This window comes from Phasianus colchicus, chromosome Z (genome assembly GCF_987193195.1).
Source record: "Phasianus colchicus chromosome Z, bPhaCol1.hap1.1, whole genome shotgun sequence".
NCBI lineage: Eukaryota > Metazoa > Chordata > Aves > Galliformes > Phasianidae > Phasianus > Phasianus colchicus.
Window position 1 is genome coordinate 20,522,524 of NC_143476.1, and position 17,290 is coordinate 20,539,813.

The window sequence follows — 17,290 nt, forward strand, 5'->3', positions numbered from 1 at the left end:
CTCTCTTTTTTTTTTCTTTTAAATATTTTGCAAAATCAAGATCTCCATTTTCTCTTTTTGACTGGATAAAATGTCAAAAGACATTTTCAAATAAGGTTTTGTTTTTTTTTTTTTTAAATTTCTCTTATTATTTAGTCTGCCATAATACAGAAATTAGTTGTCAAACATGTCCACATATTCATGTAACGAGTCTGACAAACAACAGTCTGCATCATGACCAACTTCAAATTCTTTATTTCATCAGCAGTTTTCTTTCAAAGAACATGCTGGCAATGTTGCTGTTACTGTCTGCATGATCTAATGCCTCTTGTCCTTCACACCAAACACACAAACATTATCTTAATGTTTGCATTAAGAAAACATTTACTGCACTGTAAATTTTTTTTCAGGCAGTGATTTCTTTCTGCCTGTTATCTGTGTTTAATAAAATTGAGCTTCTGATTGCTAACAAAAACATTTATGAAATACAGTTTCCACTGACCCTGAAGATTTTCTTTAGACTTTGCAGGGTAAGTCTCCTTTCTCACACTAACTGTGAATGTGGCTTTTTATGTCACGTGGAATGTGAATACTGTTTAGCTCCTGACTGGAATATTCACATACACACAAACTGGCTTTGTTAGAGGCCTGTATCAACGTGGCCCAGCATTTTCACAGGATATCCTGTAATCTTCTCAAAATCAGCCTTTCAGGTATGAATTAATTATTTAAATTCTACATAACATGGTCTAGCAGTTTTTCCTGATCCCAGTGAACACATCTTAGCTGCCTGAAACTTTCAAATGTGGAGAATTTTACAGACCTGCTTTCTTTGTCCTCAGGTTTGCTTAAAGAAGAAAACAAAAGCTTTACAGAGATTTGTAACAAAAGGTAGAGAGGTCATAGAGGCTTTACTTCACTTTTGGTACATCATTAATTTATTTTTAAATTTCTCAAACTACATAATAGAAATGTGATGTACAAAAGTGATGGTAAGAGAAAAAAAATCTGTTTTCTTTCTCAGGTGTCTAGTGGGTTAAGATGTCAATTAAAACTATTGGCTTTAACATCTACTCCTACAGACCTCCAGAGCTGAACATTCTAGAGTCTTAGTGAAAAAGGCATCATAAATTTTCCATTATTTGGATATACTCAAGTACATCACGGGGCAGTTGAAGTAAGCTTTAAAGATTTAGGAACTGTATTTTCATATCCAGCTTCCATTTCCTTTTAGAATAAAGCAGAAGAAGCCCAGACATTCACTTTGGCTTCTGTTCTGAAACCTCCCCTTCCATTTAAACTTCAATTAAATAGCTGGGAAGACTAATAGCTGGCAGACAGGTACAGCTTCAACAGGAAACTCTGCTTTTAAATTGTTGCACATATCAGATACAGAATCTCTGAGGAAAGATATCATCAACATCTGTGTTACAGAGAGATAGGTAAATGTAGGTCACTGCATAAAAGAGGTCAGAGTAGTCTAGGCCACATGTGAGGACTGACTACTCACAGAAGATCATTCCATAAGGGTACATAGAAAATAAAGTCTTTGGAAGGAGGGGTCAGATATTCATCCAGTTGAGATAAGATGAGGTGATTGTAGGGAATTTACTGAAGTGGTGGCTTCAATTGATGTTCACTTAGGACCTGAGACAAAAATCGGTGATCAGCATGAGTTAATATGAAAGTGGAACATACAGAAATAATAGAATTCAACTGCAAAGTCAAGAAGAAGTGCAACTAGAGAATAGTAAGTCTTACAGTCTTTAATAAAATCAGTCCTTCCTCAGTGAGATAATAGTAGATAGAATCTGGAGCAACGAATTGATTAAAAACCTGGAGACGTACTGGACCAAGAACAAACCTGGAGATAAGAATGAAGAGTAGTTTGATACAGAAATTGCTTTAGATAATAAAACCTTGATCCAGAAATGTAAATGTCAGAATCAAGAACACAAAGCTACATGCTGTGAAAACTAGAAGAAGCCAAGGCATTACCTGGCATTTGGTGAAAAAATGCAAGAAATGCAGCAGGGTTTGCATGAGCTGATGAGTACCCATAAAGGATGTATAATGTGGGTAAAAAGAAGGATGGCTGAAGAGTAAGATCAAGTGCAAGATTTTTACTTCTATTTTCATTTCCTTTTTAGAATGTAAGAACAAGATGTGCTTAAGTAAAGGAATATATTAACAAGCAATGTTATTCAGCATATTTTTAAAATGAAAATACTACTTTCATTTTAACAGTAAGGGGTCAAATTCATTTTAAGGAGTTTTAAGTCATTTCCCACCACTTGGGAAGCATTCAGTAAGAAAAAATCTGAAGCCAAAAGTAAATGACACACAATTTAATTGTTAGAAAAACTTCCAGTGTAATAAAGCAGACAATGCAAAACAAATAGGCAATGCTTTGGGTAACTGACTGGATTGTGATGGCGGGGGAAGTGTGAGGGGAGTGAAGAACAGTGGAGAAGTGGCAGGGAAACAACACAAAATCAAACAGAAAACATTCCCTATGCAAACTCAAAGAATTGTTGGCCTGTAGGAAAAGATGTATCTACTGAGGCAAAAAAATAAAATAAAATAAAATAAGGATCACTGTGTGGCAAAGAATTTGTTAGCGGAGAAAGTCTGTGAACATGTAGCAATGAAAGGTTCCATTTCTTCCGATCGCTTTTTGAGTCACCCTATGGAAAAACTTTCACGGGTAAATAAAACAGAATAGCACAGCTGGGATAAAATTAATCTTATGAGGAAGAAGGAATATTTGCAGTAAGCGTTAGCTCATTCGTCACCAACCTGCTTGCTTCCCCAGACTGTCAAAGTACAAATCTCCCTGCCAATAAGCACACATTTTTCTTGATAATCATCCACCTCAATTCTAAAATCATCACTCCAGGAACGCTACATTGCCAGATGCACCTCAAAACTTGATGATCTGAGATACTGACAGAAATGCGTGGAGGAGTCCTAAATTTGAACTAGGTCCAACATTAAGTTATCCAAACACTGAGAAAGGTGCTACTAAACTCATTTGCAATGGTGTGATCAAAATCTGCTAATGCATCACAGCTGCTTATACAAGTGAAGGTCAACAGTCTGAAATGAAGAAAGACTCACATATTGTACTAAGAAATCCGCAAATCATTTATTTTTGGAAAGGCATTGCCACCTGGAACTCATCACAAGTGGTACAGTATTATTGCCAAAAGTGCTTCCCATGCTCTTCCTCCATCCTGAGAACAGAAAATGCCTGCATTCTGTACTGGAGCTTGAGTCAGAATCATAGAATGGCCTAGGTTGGAAGGAACCTTAAAGATCACCCAGATCCAACTGCTTGCCATGGATAGGGTGTCCACTCACCAAATCTGGCTGCCCAGGGCCCCATTCAACCCGTCCCTGAGCATCTCCAGGGACACCCACAGCTCCTCTTGGCAGCCTGTGCCAGGGCCTTATTGCCCTCTGAGTAAAGAACTTTGTCCTAACATTTGATCTAAATCCCCTCTCCTTTAGTTTAGAGCCTTTTTCTCTTGTCTTATTACCATCTGCCCATGTAAAAAGTTTGTCCCCATCCTGCTTGTAAGCTTCCCTCAAGTCTGGAAGCACACAACGTGGTCTTGGAGCCTTCTCTAAAGGTTAGTGTGACCTGGCCTGAGAGCAGTTTTAGTCCCTGCCAGAGGAGGACTGACATTGTACACATCCCTAGAGATCTTCTGTCTCATCTTCTCTCTTCTTGGCATGCTTTTTGTTTTGGTTTCGGAGGTAAGGAGGTGGAGAAGAGAATGAAGAAGCACAGATCTTGATCTGGTTCATCTCTGCTTTGCACTGTGAACATTCTCCTCAGGGAGCACATCAATAGAGCACAGCACTTTACAGCAGCTCAGCAAAACCATTTTAAATACCCTGTTTATGGTCACAAATCTATATTAATCATGCACTTTTATCTAGCCTAGGACCAGGAAAGATTTTTGCATTCTTCAGCTGAAATATTTTGCCTAAATTCTGCTCAGATAGGTGCTGATTCCCTGTTAAGCACTTCAAACTCAGATTTGTCACTTCTTCTGTAAATAGAGTGTTTTTATACCTTCTAATTTATGGCATCTCATTTGTATGGGTGTGCTTATGCACATATATACACATATCTATAATCTTTCACACAATGCTGTATTTCAGAAAGAATTAAAACTGATTTAAAATTGAACATCTTTTCACTTTAACATTAAAATTCAGAGTTGCTAATTAGCTGGGTAAATCAAATTTACGTTCAAACAACGTATTATCTAAATTATAAAAATATGTATAGTGCTATTCATTTTCATTAAAAATAGCTATGTTTGTTTTTGTAACATAATTTGCTTTAAAGAGCACTACAATTCAAAGCATACTAAGCAAAAATAAAAAGTTATCTGCATTTTATTTTATGCAAATCATATTTTTTAATGTCAAAAGCAGAAGTCTCTGAAGTTGATACAGTGCTTACATTTCTTCAGATGAAAATTTCTTAGAATTGTAAAGCTTTTAAAAGACTCCTATAAGTGTGACCAGTTAAGATTTTGTATGCTCTTCCTGAGTCATCAACATATGGAAAAAATTAATTCCCTCTATACTATCTTTGTGTTGAATATGGGTAATACTATTAGGTTATTAATGCAATTTCTATGATATATGTTTGTACTTTTTGACATTAAAAAATAAATTAATATCCGAAGACGTAATATTTAATGAAATGTACTTTAGTTGTTATGAAAGTAATGTCTCCTATTTATTTCCATGGAAACTACAACAGACACAAAGAGCACAATAACACTCCTTGATAGAGCATATTCTCAGCTACAAAACACTATTTTTCAACACGGTCACCACCATTTGCTATGAATTTTCAAGAGCCTGCACAACACGCTTCTATCAACCTGCACCAGCAGTGGTGACACTGCTGCTTTTCCCTCATTGAAAAGCACCACCCACAGACTCACTCTGCTCACATTCACTGTTTGGTCTTCAGAAATTCCAGCAAGAGCTGATGAATATTTGTCACTGGGTGCCATTTTTTTTCCACAAGGAGGAATTCAGTGACACACCTTTGCTTCATCCGCGCTTCCAGATGCCATTCTGCCTGATTCTCCTCTGCTGCCACCTATAACATGGCAATAAAATGGAATGAGGTATTAGTGGGAAGATTCAACTTCTACTGCCATACCACCAACATCCACTTCTGACATGTATAGTGTTATACAGTAAACAAGCAGATACTCTTATCAGCAGCAAACAGAAGAACATTCTGAGGTAGCTTAATGTCAAGAAGTCAAGAAATAGGGGTGGCCTGTTCATCTGTACATACAAAGCCTATAAGCTGCTGGTGAAACGGGATCTTCTCAAGCAGGAGATTTTTGTCCAAATCCTTTGTATGTCAGATGAGTGTGAAATATACTGAATTACTTGTAAGAATAAACTTTCCCATCAACCAGAAATTCAGTTTTGGATATAGCAAGCATTTCCTTTTGCTGAAGTACAAAGATGTCATAAAAATTTTCCAATTAGGAAAAAAAAATTGTAAAAATAGTTCACAACAAGCTGTAGTCTTGATCTCAGCACATTCCTCAAAGTGTTGCTGTCAAACAGAGATAAGTAAGAAAATACAGCTTAAGGCATATAGTAAATGTTTTGTGTTGTTTTCATTTTTTTGTTCCTATCACAGAGCAAGAAAAGTCAGGTGGCTTTGTAGTATCTTTTTATATAAAGTTTAACCACCAAAATTAAAAACAGCAATAATAAAAATGGGAATTAATTCCCAAAGAGTGAATGGCTCCTGCTGTGGCTTGAATTCAGATGAAGCTTCCTTTTCTTCCTCAAAATCTATAATGCCTAGCTGGAAATCCTGCTGGAAACTTTTAGGAAAATGATGGTTCTCACTTGGAGGTTGTTAAAATATAGTAGAACCTTACAAATCCGCATACCTCACAGCCTCTCATAAACAGAAAAAAAATTATTTCCAGTTGTCAGACATGGAAAATCAATGCAGTAATCTCTCACATTATGTTTTCTTCATAATGTGTAGGAAATATATTGCTCTGCATGTCATAACCAGTTAAGAAATGTTATAAATTAATGAAACTGAAGCATAGCGTTTCAAATATATGAAACAGTCATGTAATGTTGTATCTTCCTTGTTTCTGTAATTGTGATTACTCACATTAAGGAAAAAAAAAAAAGAAATAATTTTCACCATGCAAGCTCTGCATTACTGGATGCACTATTATGTCTTTCAGATATTTCCTTAAATTCCATTTCTGCTGTCACAACTAAAGAGTATTCTAGTAGCTGGTGTGCTGACAACATGCCTTAGTTACAGCTAGAGCAACTGAGCTCTTCCTGTCCACATAGTAAGGGTCTGTACTGGGATCCCTGAGCTGCAGCTACTGCAGCTTAGTTAGAGCCTGTTTGAACTTAAGCTTTATTTGCATGCATGAGCTAGAGCGAAAGATCAGGACTACATCAACGCCAGTACTGGTCATCTCCCCTTCTGCAATATGAGCAGGTCAGTTAGCACCGTAAGAAGGTGTTCACTGTCTCTTCACCCTGTCAGGAAATTTCTATGACTCATAAGGAAATTCTCTGAAGAATGGTACTGTAATGTAGGTTTTCTTGATTAACTCATAGAGTCTTCCTTCTGGGATACTTAAACCACAGGCCTGGGTTTAGAGTTGATAGAAAAGGTGTCTCATTACCTTTACCATGAAAGGAGTTGGACATTTGGTGTAATTAGACAGCGGACTTTTGCTGCAGTTGTAATTATTTTAATTGCATTTGCAATATACATATTGCTAAACTACAAGGATGGACATACAACCAGACGTTTTTTTTTGTCTGTCATTTATTCGAACGAAGAGGAATTTTTACGCAAACAGCAGTATCCTAGCTGAACCAAAGCAAAATTGTATCTAAACAGCTAAGAGAACCCGGGACTAGAGCATAGGCTTAAATGCATTCATGCAAAGGAGATAACTGTTTGTTCTCCCCTTTAAAAAAACAGTTTTCCTTTGACTAGCACAGGAAGGACAAATCAAGGAAATAGACACAAGTCTATGCATTTCTTACCTCAGTTTCTTCAGTACTCATGAGTTAGTTGTGCTCTTGCATAAAAGAGGTTTCTTGTTCGTTCTCTAGACTGTTTTTTCTCCCTTCTCTTTTATTGGACTATATACATAGCTGTTTCCTTCTGTGCCAGTTCCCAAAACACTAATCTCTTCATCCTCAGCCTCCTTCTCTATCTATTTCTTTTTCTCTTCTTTGCTTCTATTACTTTCCTAGTGTTCTCTAATCCTTATTTCTGCTTCCTGATTTTTTTCTGCTCATCCCAATCATAAAAAATATAGGATGATCACTCTCCCTGAAGGCAGACTGTCTTGAGTCTCACTGAAAACAAAATATGGGAGGTCGTGCTCATCATTATTGAATTTCATGCATACAGCCTCTAGGAATACGATAGCCATTTAGATTTAAAGCAGTGTGGTTTTAGCTTTTCTGAAAGGTGCAGTAGCTGATAGACATTTTGAATTATCAGAAATTTGCATATCTATACCAAGGTTATGAGATATTTGCAATATCACACGTCACAAAAAGGTAATGAGGCAGTGACACCTGAAAATGTCCTGTTTGGGGTTGTTAGGTTGGCCTCTCTCTGCATGATCACTCTACTTGAAATGTTAATCGGATTTATATTTTACAGTCATAAAAAAATTGTTTCTGGATCAGGGAAGTCTGTACACAATAACGTGTGCCCCTAAATTAAACAACCTTACTTGCTGTTACACTGCAACTTCAGCTAGGAGCCTCTGCAGTGGATGAATACCTGCCTGCACAATAAAATGTAAAACAGAGAATACGACCTCAGTGGGATTTAGTTCTAACATGTCTAAGGAGCTGCTGTAGCATTTCTTTGCAAAAGAACTTCTCTTTCTGTCATACACACACACAGAACTTCTCAGAGATTCATGTAAGTTTACTGTAGCCGTCTCCGTATTATTGATCCTGAGGTTGTTCTGTAAGGCAACTGCAAACAAAAAGACACCATTGCATGTTAGTCACAAAAACAAAAGTGGAGGTGAATCTGAATATAGATTCTGAACTGCTTTTTATGTCTCTGAACATTAAGAGAAATTTAAGCATCGCTAACCCAAACCTTGAATTTTGTACAGTGGAATAAATGCACTTAACAGTGTAAAAATGTAATTCATTGGATCATCTTTAATTCTGCTGCATATAGAAAAGCAATTGCTTTATAAAGCTGATGTATTTGAAATGATGCTATTTCCAATGCCACTAATGCTAAAAATGTAATTCAGAACTGTTTCTAGTACAATAGCGTGTAGATTACATTCCAAAGAGAAAGACATCTTAACAAAAGTATGTGTGGATAATGGCAAATAGAAGCACAGAAGATATTCAGATTTTGACTGTAAGATTATTTCTTTTGCAAAGTATTAGCGATTTGTGAACATTAAACAAACAATGGGGATGTCTGGTATCTTTGGTTGAGCCATCAATGAAAACATTAAAAGATATTGATGTCTGGGAGAAACCAGATCTAAGTAACAACTTTACATAAATATTTCTCATAGAATCATTCATTTTTTTATCTAGTGTTTCTTTCCTACAACAAAGCTTGAATAGTTAATACTATTAAATATGTTGCATAAGTTGGGGTTTAAAACTGCTAGCAAAAACAACAAAAAAATACTTGATAAGCCTATTCCTGAAACAGAAGATGGACAAATAGATGACCTTGCCAGCAGAGTATTCAGTATTCTGGTATAAGTTATTTTCTATGAATCAGAAAACTATACTGTAAATTGAACATATTTACATTATAATCATAGGAAAAAAAAGTATATATATAAGGGACTGGAAAAAGCTGCTTCACCTATCCTTTCAACATGGGTTAAGAATCCAGACATTTGTTTAGCCTCATCCTAAAGACACCCACTGATGGAAATGCTATAGTTTCCCCAGGCAATCTCTTCTAGTGTATCTCTGTTCTCACTGTTAATGAGGACAGAATTAACGTAGAAGATATTTTCTGGGCACTGACACTCAACATGAAAAACCCTTAATGCAAAAAGGGCTTTATATGGTAATATGTTTCAACGAATGTAAATGTTTCAAGTCTTGAGCTGCTTTCTTCAGCATGAAATGAAGCCTTTTCAAGAACTCTTTGCCGTAGGAACTAATTAGCACTCTGAAATTTGAAATGCTTAAATGCATGATTATTTGTATTATTCACATTTTCACTCCTCTAGTAGACTTCATGAAAGAAATTTTACTGTCATCACCAGCTGCCATGAAATAGGATTTACTGAACATGTTTCTAGGTCCACAAAGCTAAAACCATTTCTTTAATTCACATAAAATAAACCACACTATTTGATATAAACTCTATTCATTATTTAAATACCATTAGATTGTATGAGAAAGAGGAAAGCATTTCAAGGCATAATTTAGATAGCTTGTTAGAGTTATGAAGTGCTGTTGATGATACATTATAGAAAGGTAATTAAAAGAATTGCTGAAGTACTAGACATGAATGTTTAAATTCTTTATATGGTAAACTCATTTTGTGTCATAATAAGCTTTGTCATTGCAAATAAAATGCACCACCTGGCTCATTTATGTTATATATATTATATATATGTATTCTATATGCCCCTGATGCCTCTGCCTGCTACTTAAGTACATCAGAGAGCTGCAGGATGGAGGTACATTAGGAAAGAATCATAGAATCACAGAATATCCTGGGTTGGAAAGAACCCACAAGGATCATCTAGACCCACTCTTCGCTCCACTTTATGTCCTTTCTGTACTCTGGCACCCAACCTGCATGCAGTGCTGTAGGTGAGGCCGCACAGTGCAGAGCAGAGGGGGCAGCCCCTTCCCTTGCCCAGTGGCAGTGTTGGGCCTGCTGCGCCCCGGTTGGCCCTTTGGGCTCTACTGCTGCCTCATGTTCAGCTGGCCATCAACTAGAACCCCCAGATTCCTTTCCACAGCACTGTTTTTCATTCTCTTGGTCCCCAGTATAGAAACATATCCAGGGTTGCCACATCCCAGGTGTAAAATCTGGCATTTGTTCTTCTAAAAACTAATGTGGCTGGTGATTTAATTTGTTCAGATCTTTCTGAAAGGTCCCTTAGCCCTCAAGGGAGTCATCTCTCTACCCTCAGTTTAATGTGATCTACAAGCTTACTTAGTATGCATATGAGTCCTGCATCCAGATCGTTTATAAAAACACTGAAGAGAACTGGCCCCAAAATAGAGCCCCTGGGAACCCCACCAGCAACTGGCTGCCAGTCTGATGCAACTGAATTGCATTTACTATAGTTTTTGAGCCTGACCCATCAGCCCATTGTTCACCCATTGTATTATGTTTTTGCCAAGCTGTATGCTGGACATTTTATTCAGAAGGAGAAAAATATAGAAAGATACAGAAAGCTTTTCTGAAATCCAAAAACATTACATCAACTGTTTTCCCTTGGTTACCTAGGTGGGTAACCTTGTCATAAAAGGAAATTACGTTCATTAAACTGGACTTTCTCCTCATTAACCTGTGTTCACTATGACCAACAACTGTGTTGCCTCTAAAGCATTTTTCAGCAATTTCCAGAATAATCTTCTCCATAATTTTACCAGACAGTAAAGTGAGGCTGACAGGCCTATGATTACCAGGGTATTCTTTCTTACTTTTCTTGGAAATGAGGACTGCATTTGCCAGTTTCCATTTCACCTCTACCAAATCCCAAAACTATTGAAAAAGAATTGAGAGAGGTCTCACAGTATTATCAGCCAACTCTTTTGATAACTTGGGATGAATCCCATCAGGCCTTATAAAAGTACATGCATTCAGCTGAAGCAGCAAATTCCACACAAGTTCAGTCTACTGAGAGTTAATTTTTGAAGCCATAGTCCTTCAGCTATGGGCTCTGGAATTTCCAGTGGAAAAGAAAATCACAGCTCAGTCAAACTAGCTTCGTATCACACATGCTTACTTCTAACATGTTGGAATTGCCTGCTTACTTGCTTTCAGGTGATACTTCAAAAGTGGCCAGCAATACCCTTGAAATCAGATTCCCAGACAACATTACTAACTAGTTCTTTAAGAAGCCTGAAATCTGCTCTCCCAAAGCCCAGGGTAGCAGCTTTGCTGACGATTTTTCTCGTATTATCAAAAATTTGAAACAACCATTCATGATCACTGTGGCCAAGACAGCTGCTGATCTTCCACTGGCCCACAAGACCATCTCTATTTACCTGTGCTGTTTCATGCATCCCAGGTTATATTTGGCCTTTTAGGCTGCCAATGCACATTGTTAACTCAAATGAGTTCATAATCAATTGAAACCTCCAGATCCCTCTTTGTAGGCCTGCTCTTCAGCTGCTTATCATGCAACCTATAAGGAATTCCAAGATCGTACCATTCCAGGTACAGAATCTGGTGTCTCCTTGTTTTAAATATCACACGTCTAATGACTGACCAGCACTTTGGTCTATCAAGACTTCTCTTCAGGGCCTTTCTATTCTGAAGAGAATTGGCAGCTCCTCCCAGTTTAATGTTGTCTGAAAATTTATTTAATGTGCACTTAACTTCAGCAGCCAGGTCAGTGATGAAAACATTATAAAAAAACAGGCCCTAAGATTATGGTTTGACCCAGTGGGCAGCTAAGCACCATCCCAGAGGGATGAGGAAGGGAAGGATAGCTTAATACGACAGAAATGGAAGGGGAAATCACAACATCATCATCAATAACAACAGTAGCAACAATAAAAATAAAGAATACACAAGACAGATGATTCACAGTGTTACTGTTTGCCACCCAGTGACCAACAACCAGCCAGTCTTTGAACAATGGCTATCCCCCACCCTGGCCAACTCCCCCAGTTTTATTGTTTAGCAGAATGTCAAATGGTGTGGAACACCCCCAATGGTCAGGTTGGGTCAGCTGTGCTGATTCCATACCTGAAAAAGAAGCTTCTACTTTTTGTGCGTCCCGGTATCCTTATTAGTAGGGAAGTTAGAGAAGCAGAAATGTCCTTGATCTAGTGTGAGCACTGTTCACCATCAACAAGAATATTGGTGCGTTATCAACATTATTCTCATCCTAAATCCAAATCACAGCACCATACCAGCTGCTATGAAGAAAATTAACTCTAACATAGACAAAACCAGGACAATGAGGAAATCATCAGTAACTGTCTACCACCCGCACGTTGTTCTACTAATTATAACCTTTTCCAGTTCAACCCTTCAGCTAATTTTCACCCATCATATTGCACACATATCCAGCAGTATGCTGGGCATTTTGTCCAGAAAGATGCTGTGACAGACAGTACCAAAGCTTTGCTAAAATCCAAAAACTATATCCACTGCATTCCTTTGGTCATGTAGAAGTGCAATTTTATCTTAAAAGAATATTAAGTTAGTAAGGCATGACTTTCCCTACATGAACCCATATCAGCTTTCTCCGATGGCTGCACTGTTTTTCAGGTGTTTTTCAAAAACTCCAAAAATGATCTTCTCCATATTTTTACCAGGCACTGAAGTGAGACTGACAAGCCTGTAATTGCCAGAGTCTTCTCTTCTACCCTTCTTGAAAACTGGAATAACATTTGCTAGCTTCCAGTCGACTGGAACTTCTCCACTTTCCCAAGACTGTTGATAAATAATTGAGAGAGGTCTTAAGGTCTGTCAGTAGCCTAGGATGAATTCCATTGGGCCCCACAGACTTACGTGCATTCAGTTGCAGCAGAAAATCCTGTACAAGTTTAGTATCAACAAGGAGCTTGTCACTCCTCCACGTGTGGTCCACCAACCCAGGCACTACAGGTCCCAGGCCTGTCAACAGTGTTAAAGACAAAGACAGGGAAGGCCTTAAATTTCTGCTTTATCTTTCATCTCTTTTTTTGAGTGACCATCATCATCAAATAAAGAAATGATATTTTGTTTAGACCTCCTCTTACTGTTAATATACTTGAAAAACACTTTGTTTCAGTTGTAACTGTGCTTGATTTTAAACTCAACCATTTCATAATCATTGTGGCCAAAAGAGCACCAAATCATCACTTCATCTATGAAACCATCTTTACTTACAAACAACCAAGACCAAGAAGGGCACCTTTTCTAGTCAGCACGCTGAGTATACCTATATCAAAAATTTCAGTGCATTCCCTGCACACAAAGGCAGTCTGAAGCCAACTTTCTTGGCCTCTCTAGGTCTCTAGGATGGAAATGGATTTTAGGTAGACTGGTTGCATGCAGGTCAAGCACAGACAAAAAAGTACTCTGCTGAGCAGGGATCTCCCTCACTGCATTCACCCCCATTAGTTCTTAAGTCTCTTTGATGCAAGCAGGCTAGTCTTTGTATGGGGTGAAGATCAGCCTGCACCTGAGGAGCTGCATCTTGAGCTTCAGGGGAAGAAAGTGCAGCTGCAGACAAGGGAAAGGAAGAGGAAGAAGGTGACAGCACACTACTTTCTGAATGTACACATGGCCTGGCATGAAACCAGGAACTACTGCTGTCATGGCGCTGTGCTGCTGCAGTGATTAGTTATCATTATCATTAGTTATGAGTGGAGCTGAGGATAGAAGAATCAGAGATCCTCTGTATGCTTTTCAATATCTGTTGCTGATGAGCCCATATAGCTACAAAAATAATACAACAATAAGATAATGTATGAAGAAGAACATTACAGATGCTCAGCAGAGCTAACAGGACTGAAGGAACCTTTACCTTTCTGCTGAACAAATGGTGTAGTTTGTACAGTGGTGTCAAAATTGGGGTTTACTTTGAGGTACTTGTTTGCTTATTTTCTCAAAAAATAACCTGTCTGGTATGAATTATATCAAGTGAAATTTGAAATTCGCATACACACACACACACAAACAGAATGAGTTTTTCTCCTTTTGCTGGTGATGCTGTTTGGAGGTCACTTTCTGAGACAAGGTTTTTGGAGCTGCAGAAGCGCAGAGCACAGAAAACAGAGCTCAATCTGGCTTGTGTGGAAGGAAATTGCTAAGCTTCCATTCTTTCCCACTGAGGCTGAATTAAACCTTTCTCACTAAAGAAAATTGATTTTTAGAGCAACACCACTATTAGAAGCTCTGGCATCCTCAAGGATTTTTCTAAACCTTGCTTCATATACTATGCCTGTGAGTGAGTATTCTCTTGGGTAGGAAAAATCCCTACCCATCTCCCCATTTGCCTGCATGTGAAATATCTGATACTGAAATATCTGGAGACAGGCCATTGAATTAACGAGACACAGGGAAGGTTCTGTCATCCCGCACAAGGGTATCTGCCCTGTGTTGGGAGGAGGAGAGTCACCCTCGATTTGTCACAAAACCTTCTCGTGTCTCCGTGGGAAAAGAGCGACGCTGGTGCTGGAGCTTTGCTCCGCAAATGTGAACCTGTGTGAGCAGATCCCTGTCACACAGAATGAGAACAGCGCGGGACAGCCCGGCCACATCGCGAAGGGCAAAACAACGCAGAGGGAAGCGGGCACAGCTCGTGATTTCTTTCTCGTGTTGCATTACGTATTTAAGTTTCAAGTTGGCTTGTTGGGGTTGGTTTGTGAGGAAGAGGCTTTTGGGGCATTTCAGGAAAATCGCGCACAAGTTGGCAAATGACAACACAGCGTCGACGTCGATGAAATCAGCTCCGGACAGAGAGGAACCCGGCTCCGGCAGCACCTCCCGAACCGCTTCCTCCCTCCCGCCCCCGGGGACGGATCAGCACCCCGACCCAGCGCCAACACCCTTCTCGGTGTCCCGTAGCGACCGCCCCGCAAATCCCCAGCCGCGGTCCGTCCGCGGGAACCGAGGCCGCCCCTCCCGCGGCCCGCCGGGCGCGCTGGATGCCCGCCCCCGCGCGGCGCCCATTGGCCGCGCTCCGCCCGCCACCGCCCCGCCGCGGGGAGGGAGGCGCCAGCGTCGCCCTCGGGCCGTCGCCGACGCCGCTAACGGAGCGAGGTCGGCGCGGAGCGGGGCGGCGGCGGGAAGAGCGCGGTGCGGAGTTGCGCCCCGGGCGGAGGGGAGCGAGGCGCCGGCTGCGAGCCCACCAAGCGGGCAGGGGAGGGCAGGGGGCAGGAGTGTCAAACTAAACGCCCAACGGCATTCGGGCCGTCCGCTTTTTTTTTTTTTTCTTTCTTTCTTTCCTTCTTTCTTTCTTTCTTTCTTTTTTTTTTTTTTTTCTAATTATTCCGAAAGAGAAACCTCACTGTTTTTGGCACACTGCTCCGCGTGCGGAGTTGTTTTCCGCGCACCGCTGACAAACAAAGGAAAAGGGGGAGGGGGACCGCGCTTCGCAGAAGACATGCGTTCCGTCAGGAAGAGGTGGACTGTGTGCACCATAAGTCTCCTCCTCATCTTCTACAAGACCAAGGAGATCGCGCGCACTGAGGAGCGCCAGGAGGCTCCGCTCGCCGGGTAAATGCGGCGCCGCGTCGGGAGGGTCCCCGCGGGGGCGGCGGCGCTGTCCTGGGGGCTCCCCGGCCCCTCCACGACTGCGGCATCCCTGAGCCTCGCGGTGTGCGCGCGGCTGTGGCTCTCCCGGAGGCAGGGAGGGTCCGCCCGGAGCCGAGCGTGGCCCCGGCCCCCGCCCCGAAGTTTGTCCGGGCGCCGCGCGTAACTCGGGGCATTCATTCCCCTTGCGCCTGGCGCTGCTCTGCTGGAGGGCCGCCGCTGCCCACCGCCACTGTGGAAACAAGAGGCGAAAAGTCCCTTCCCGCTTTGTGCTGCACCTCAGCTTTCTCTTTCTTTGTTGGTCACCTTGGCTGTGTACGTGCATGCCGGCGTTCTTCTTCTCCCTTCTAACTTGCACCCATCTTGTGCAGGAGTTGGGTGTTCCGCCCCGGCTGCCTCTTTCCAGGCACTGTTGGGGTGAAGGATGCGTGAGTCCCGCAGGCACGGTCAGCCCGGCGAGGGCGGGGAGAGGGCTCGCGCCTCGCGTTCTCCTGTGCGCGTCTGCTGCGGTGAGATGCGCTCAGCACCCGTCCTCCTTGGGTGTAAGCCCTACATTTGAGGAGAAGGAATAAAGTTGCTGAAAGTGCCCATAGGAGCCCGGAGGGAGCGGGGGCAAATGCGGTCCCCGTGCGTTTCCGCGCACCCTTCTGCCCCCAATCTGGGCAGAAAGCGCGTCCTCCCCCAGCTGCTGCTCGGGCGCAGCGCGGCACAGCGGTGCGGGGCGCATCTGCGGTGCAGTGGGACGGCGGTGCGGTGCCTCGCAGCACTGTCAGGTCATAGAATGACAGAACCACAGAATATCTTGAGTTGGAAGAGACCCGCCAAAATCATCGAGTACAACTCCTGGCTCCACACAGCACCACCCAGAAATCAGACTGTATGAATAGGGCTGGTCGTGCCTCTCTGCACCTCTGGTGTGGTGTTTGGTTTTTGTGGCATTAAAGATTTTCACGGCTTGCTGTAACTTTCCCTGTTGTTCAGTTTGGGTGTGATGCTTCTGCTGCAGTGCTGTGGCACCCGCATATTTGGAGGTGTATGGAAGTGTTTAGGTTGTGGGGTGCACAGAGGTTGGTGTGAATACACAGCTGTGAAGGACAATCAGCCTCGACCAGAGGTAGTGTGTTTTTTAGCAGACACTTCTTGTCAAATTAGGGGCAGGTTAAGTGATTCAGGAATGAGTCACTAGGTAAAACCCATATTTGCCAGAAAAGTCCCCTATATGTTATGATGCATTCTATTTAACTTACTTAAGAGGTAGTAAAGAGAACCAATGCATTAACGTTAACAAAAGTGTGCTTAGGCATAGGTATGTATGGCTTTAGCAGTGCTTCAAAAGGCATCAGTGCCAAATCACTGAGATGCTGGCTTTGGTGGCAGTGGGATGTCCTGTGCAGCATGGAAGGCAATGGAATGAGGGCCTTTCTTACCCACTTCCCTACTTCAATGGAGTACCACAGCTGGTGAACTGTGACCATCTGCCACCACTGCTGGCACGAGGCTCCCTTCCTCTTGAAGGAAGAAGGGCTCTCTGGTATTACATGGGTTGTTTCTGGCTGTCACACAGGAGATCCGACTGTTTTTTCTGTGGGATGTGTTACTTCCAGGAGTGCCAGGAACAGAGCTGTGAAGGCAGGAGGTGGTCTGTTTGGGGTTCTTGGTAGCATCATGGTTAGATCCCAGGCTGTCTGTGTGATTCACAGGCATGTGTTGGTACCATTCGCTGTGTTTTCATAGTTGAGTTCTCACAGACGGTAATTGAAAGACTGTGCCCAAATGTCCTCTTAAAGGTTATGTGAAGTAATGTGA

General features: G+C 41.4%; 1 protein-coding gene across 1 annotated transcript in view; it reads left to right on the plus strand.

Annotated features, from left to right (window-relative positions):
* The first annotated feature begins 14,941 nt into the window (after nt 1-14,941).
* ST8SIA4 (ST8 alpha-N-acetyl-neuraminide alpha-2,8-sialyltransferase 4) overlaps nt 14,942-17,290 on the plus strand; it is a 53,512-nt gene continuing 51,163 nt past the window's right edge. Inside the window, exon 1 of the mRNA XM_031607052.2 lies at nt 14,942-15,448. Coding sequence (XP_031462912.1) covers nt 15,336-15,448 — 113 coding nt within the window. The 5' untranslated portion in view covers nt 14,942-15,335. The remainder of the gene's footprint in view (nt 15,449-17,290) is intronic.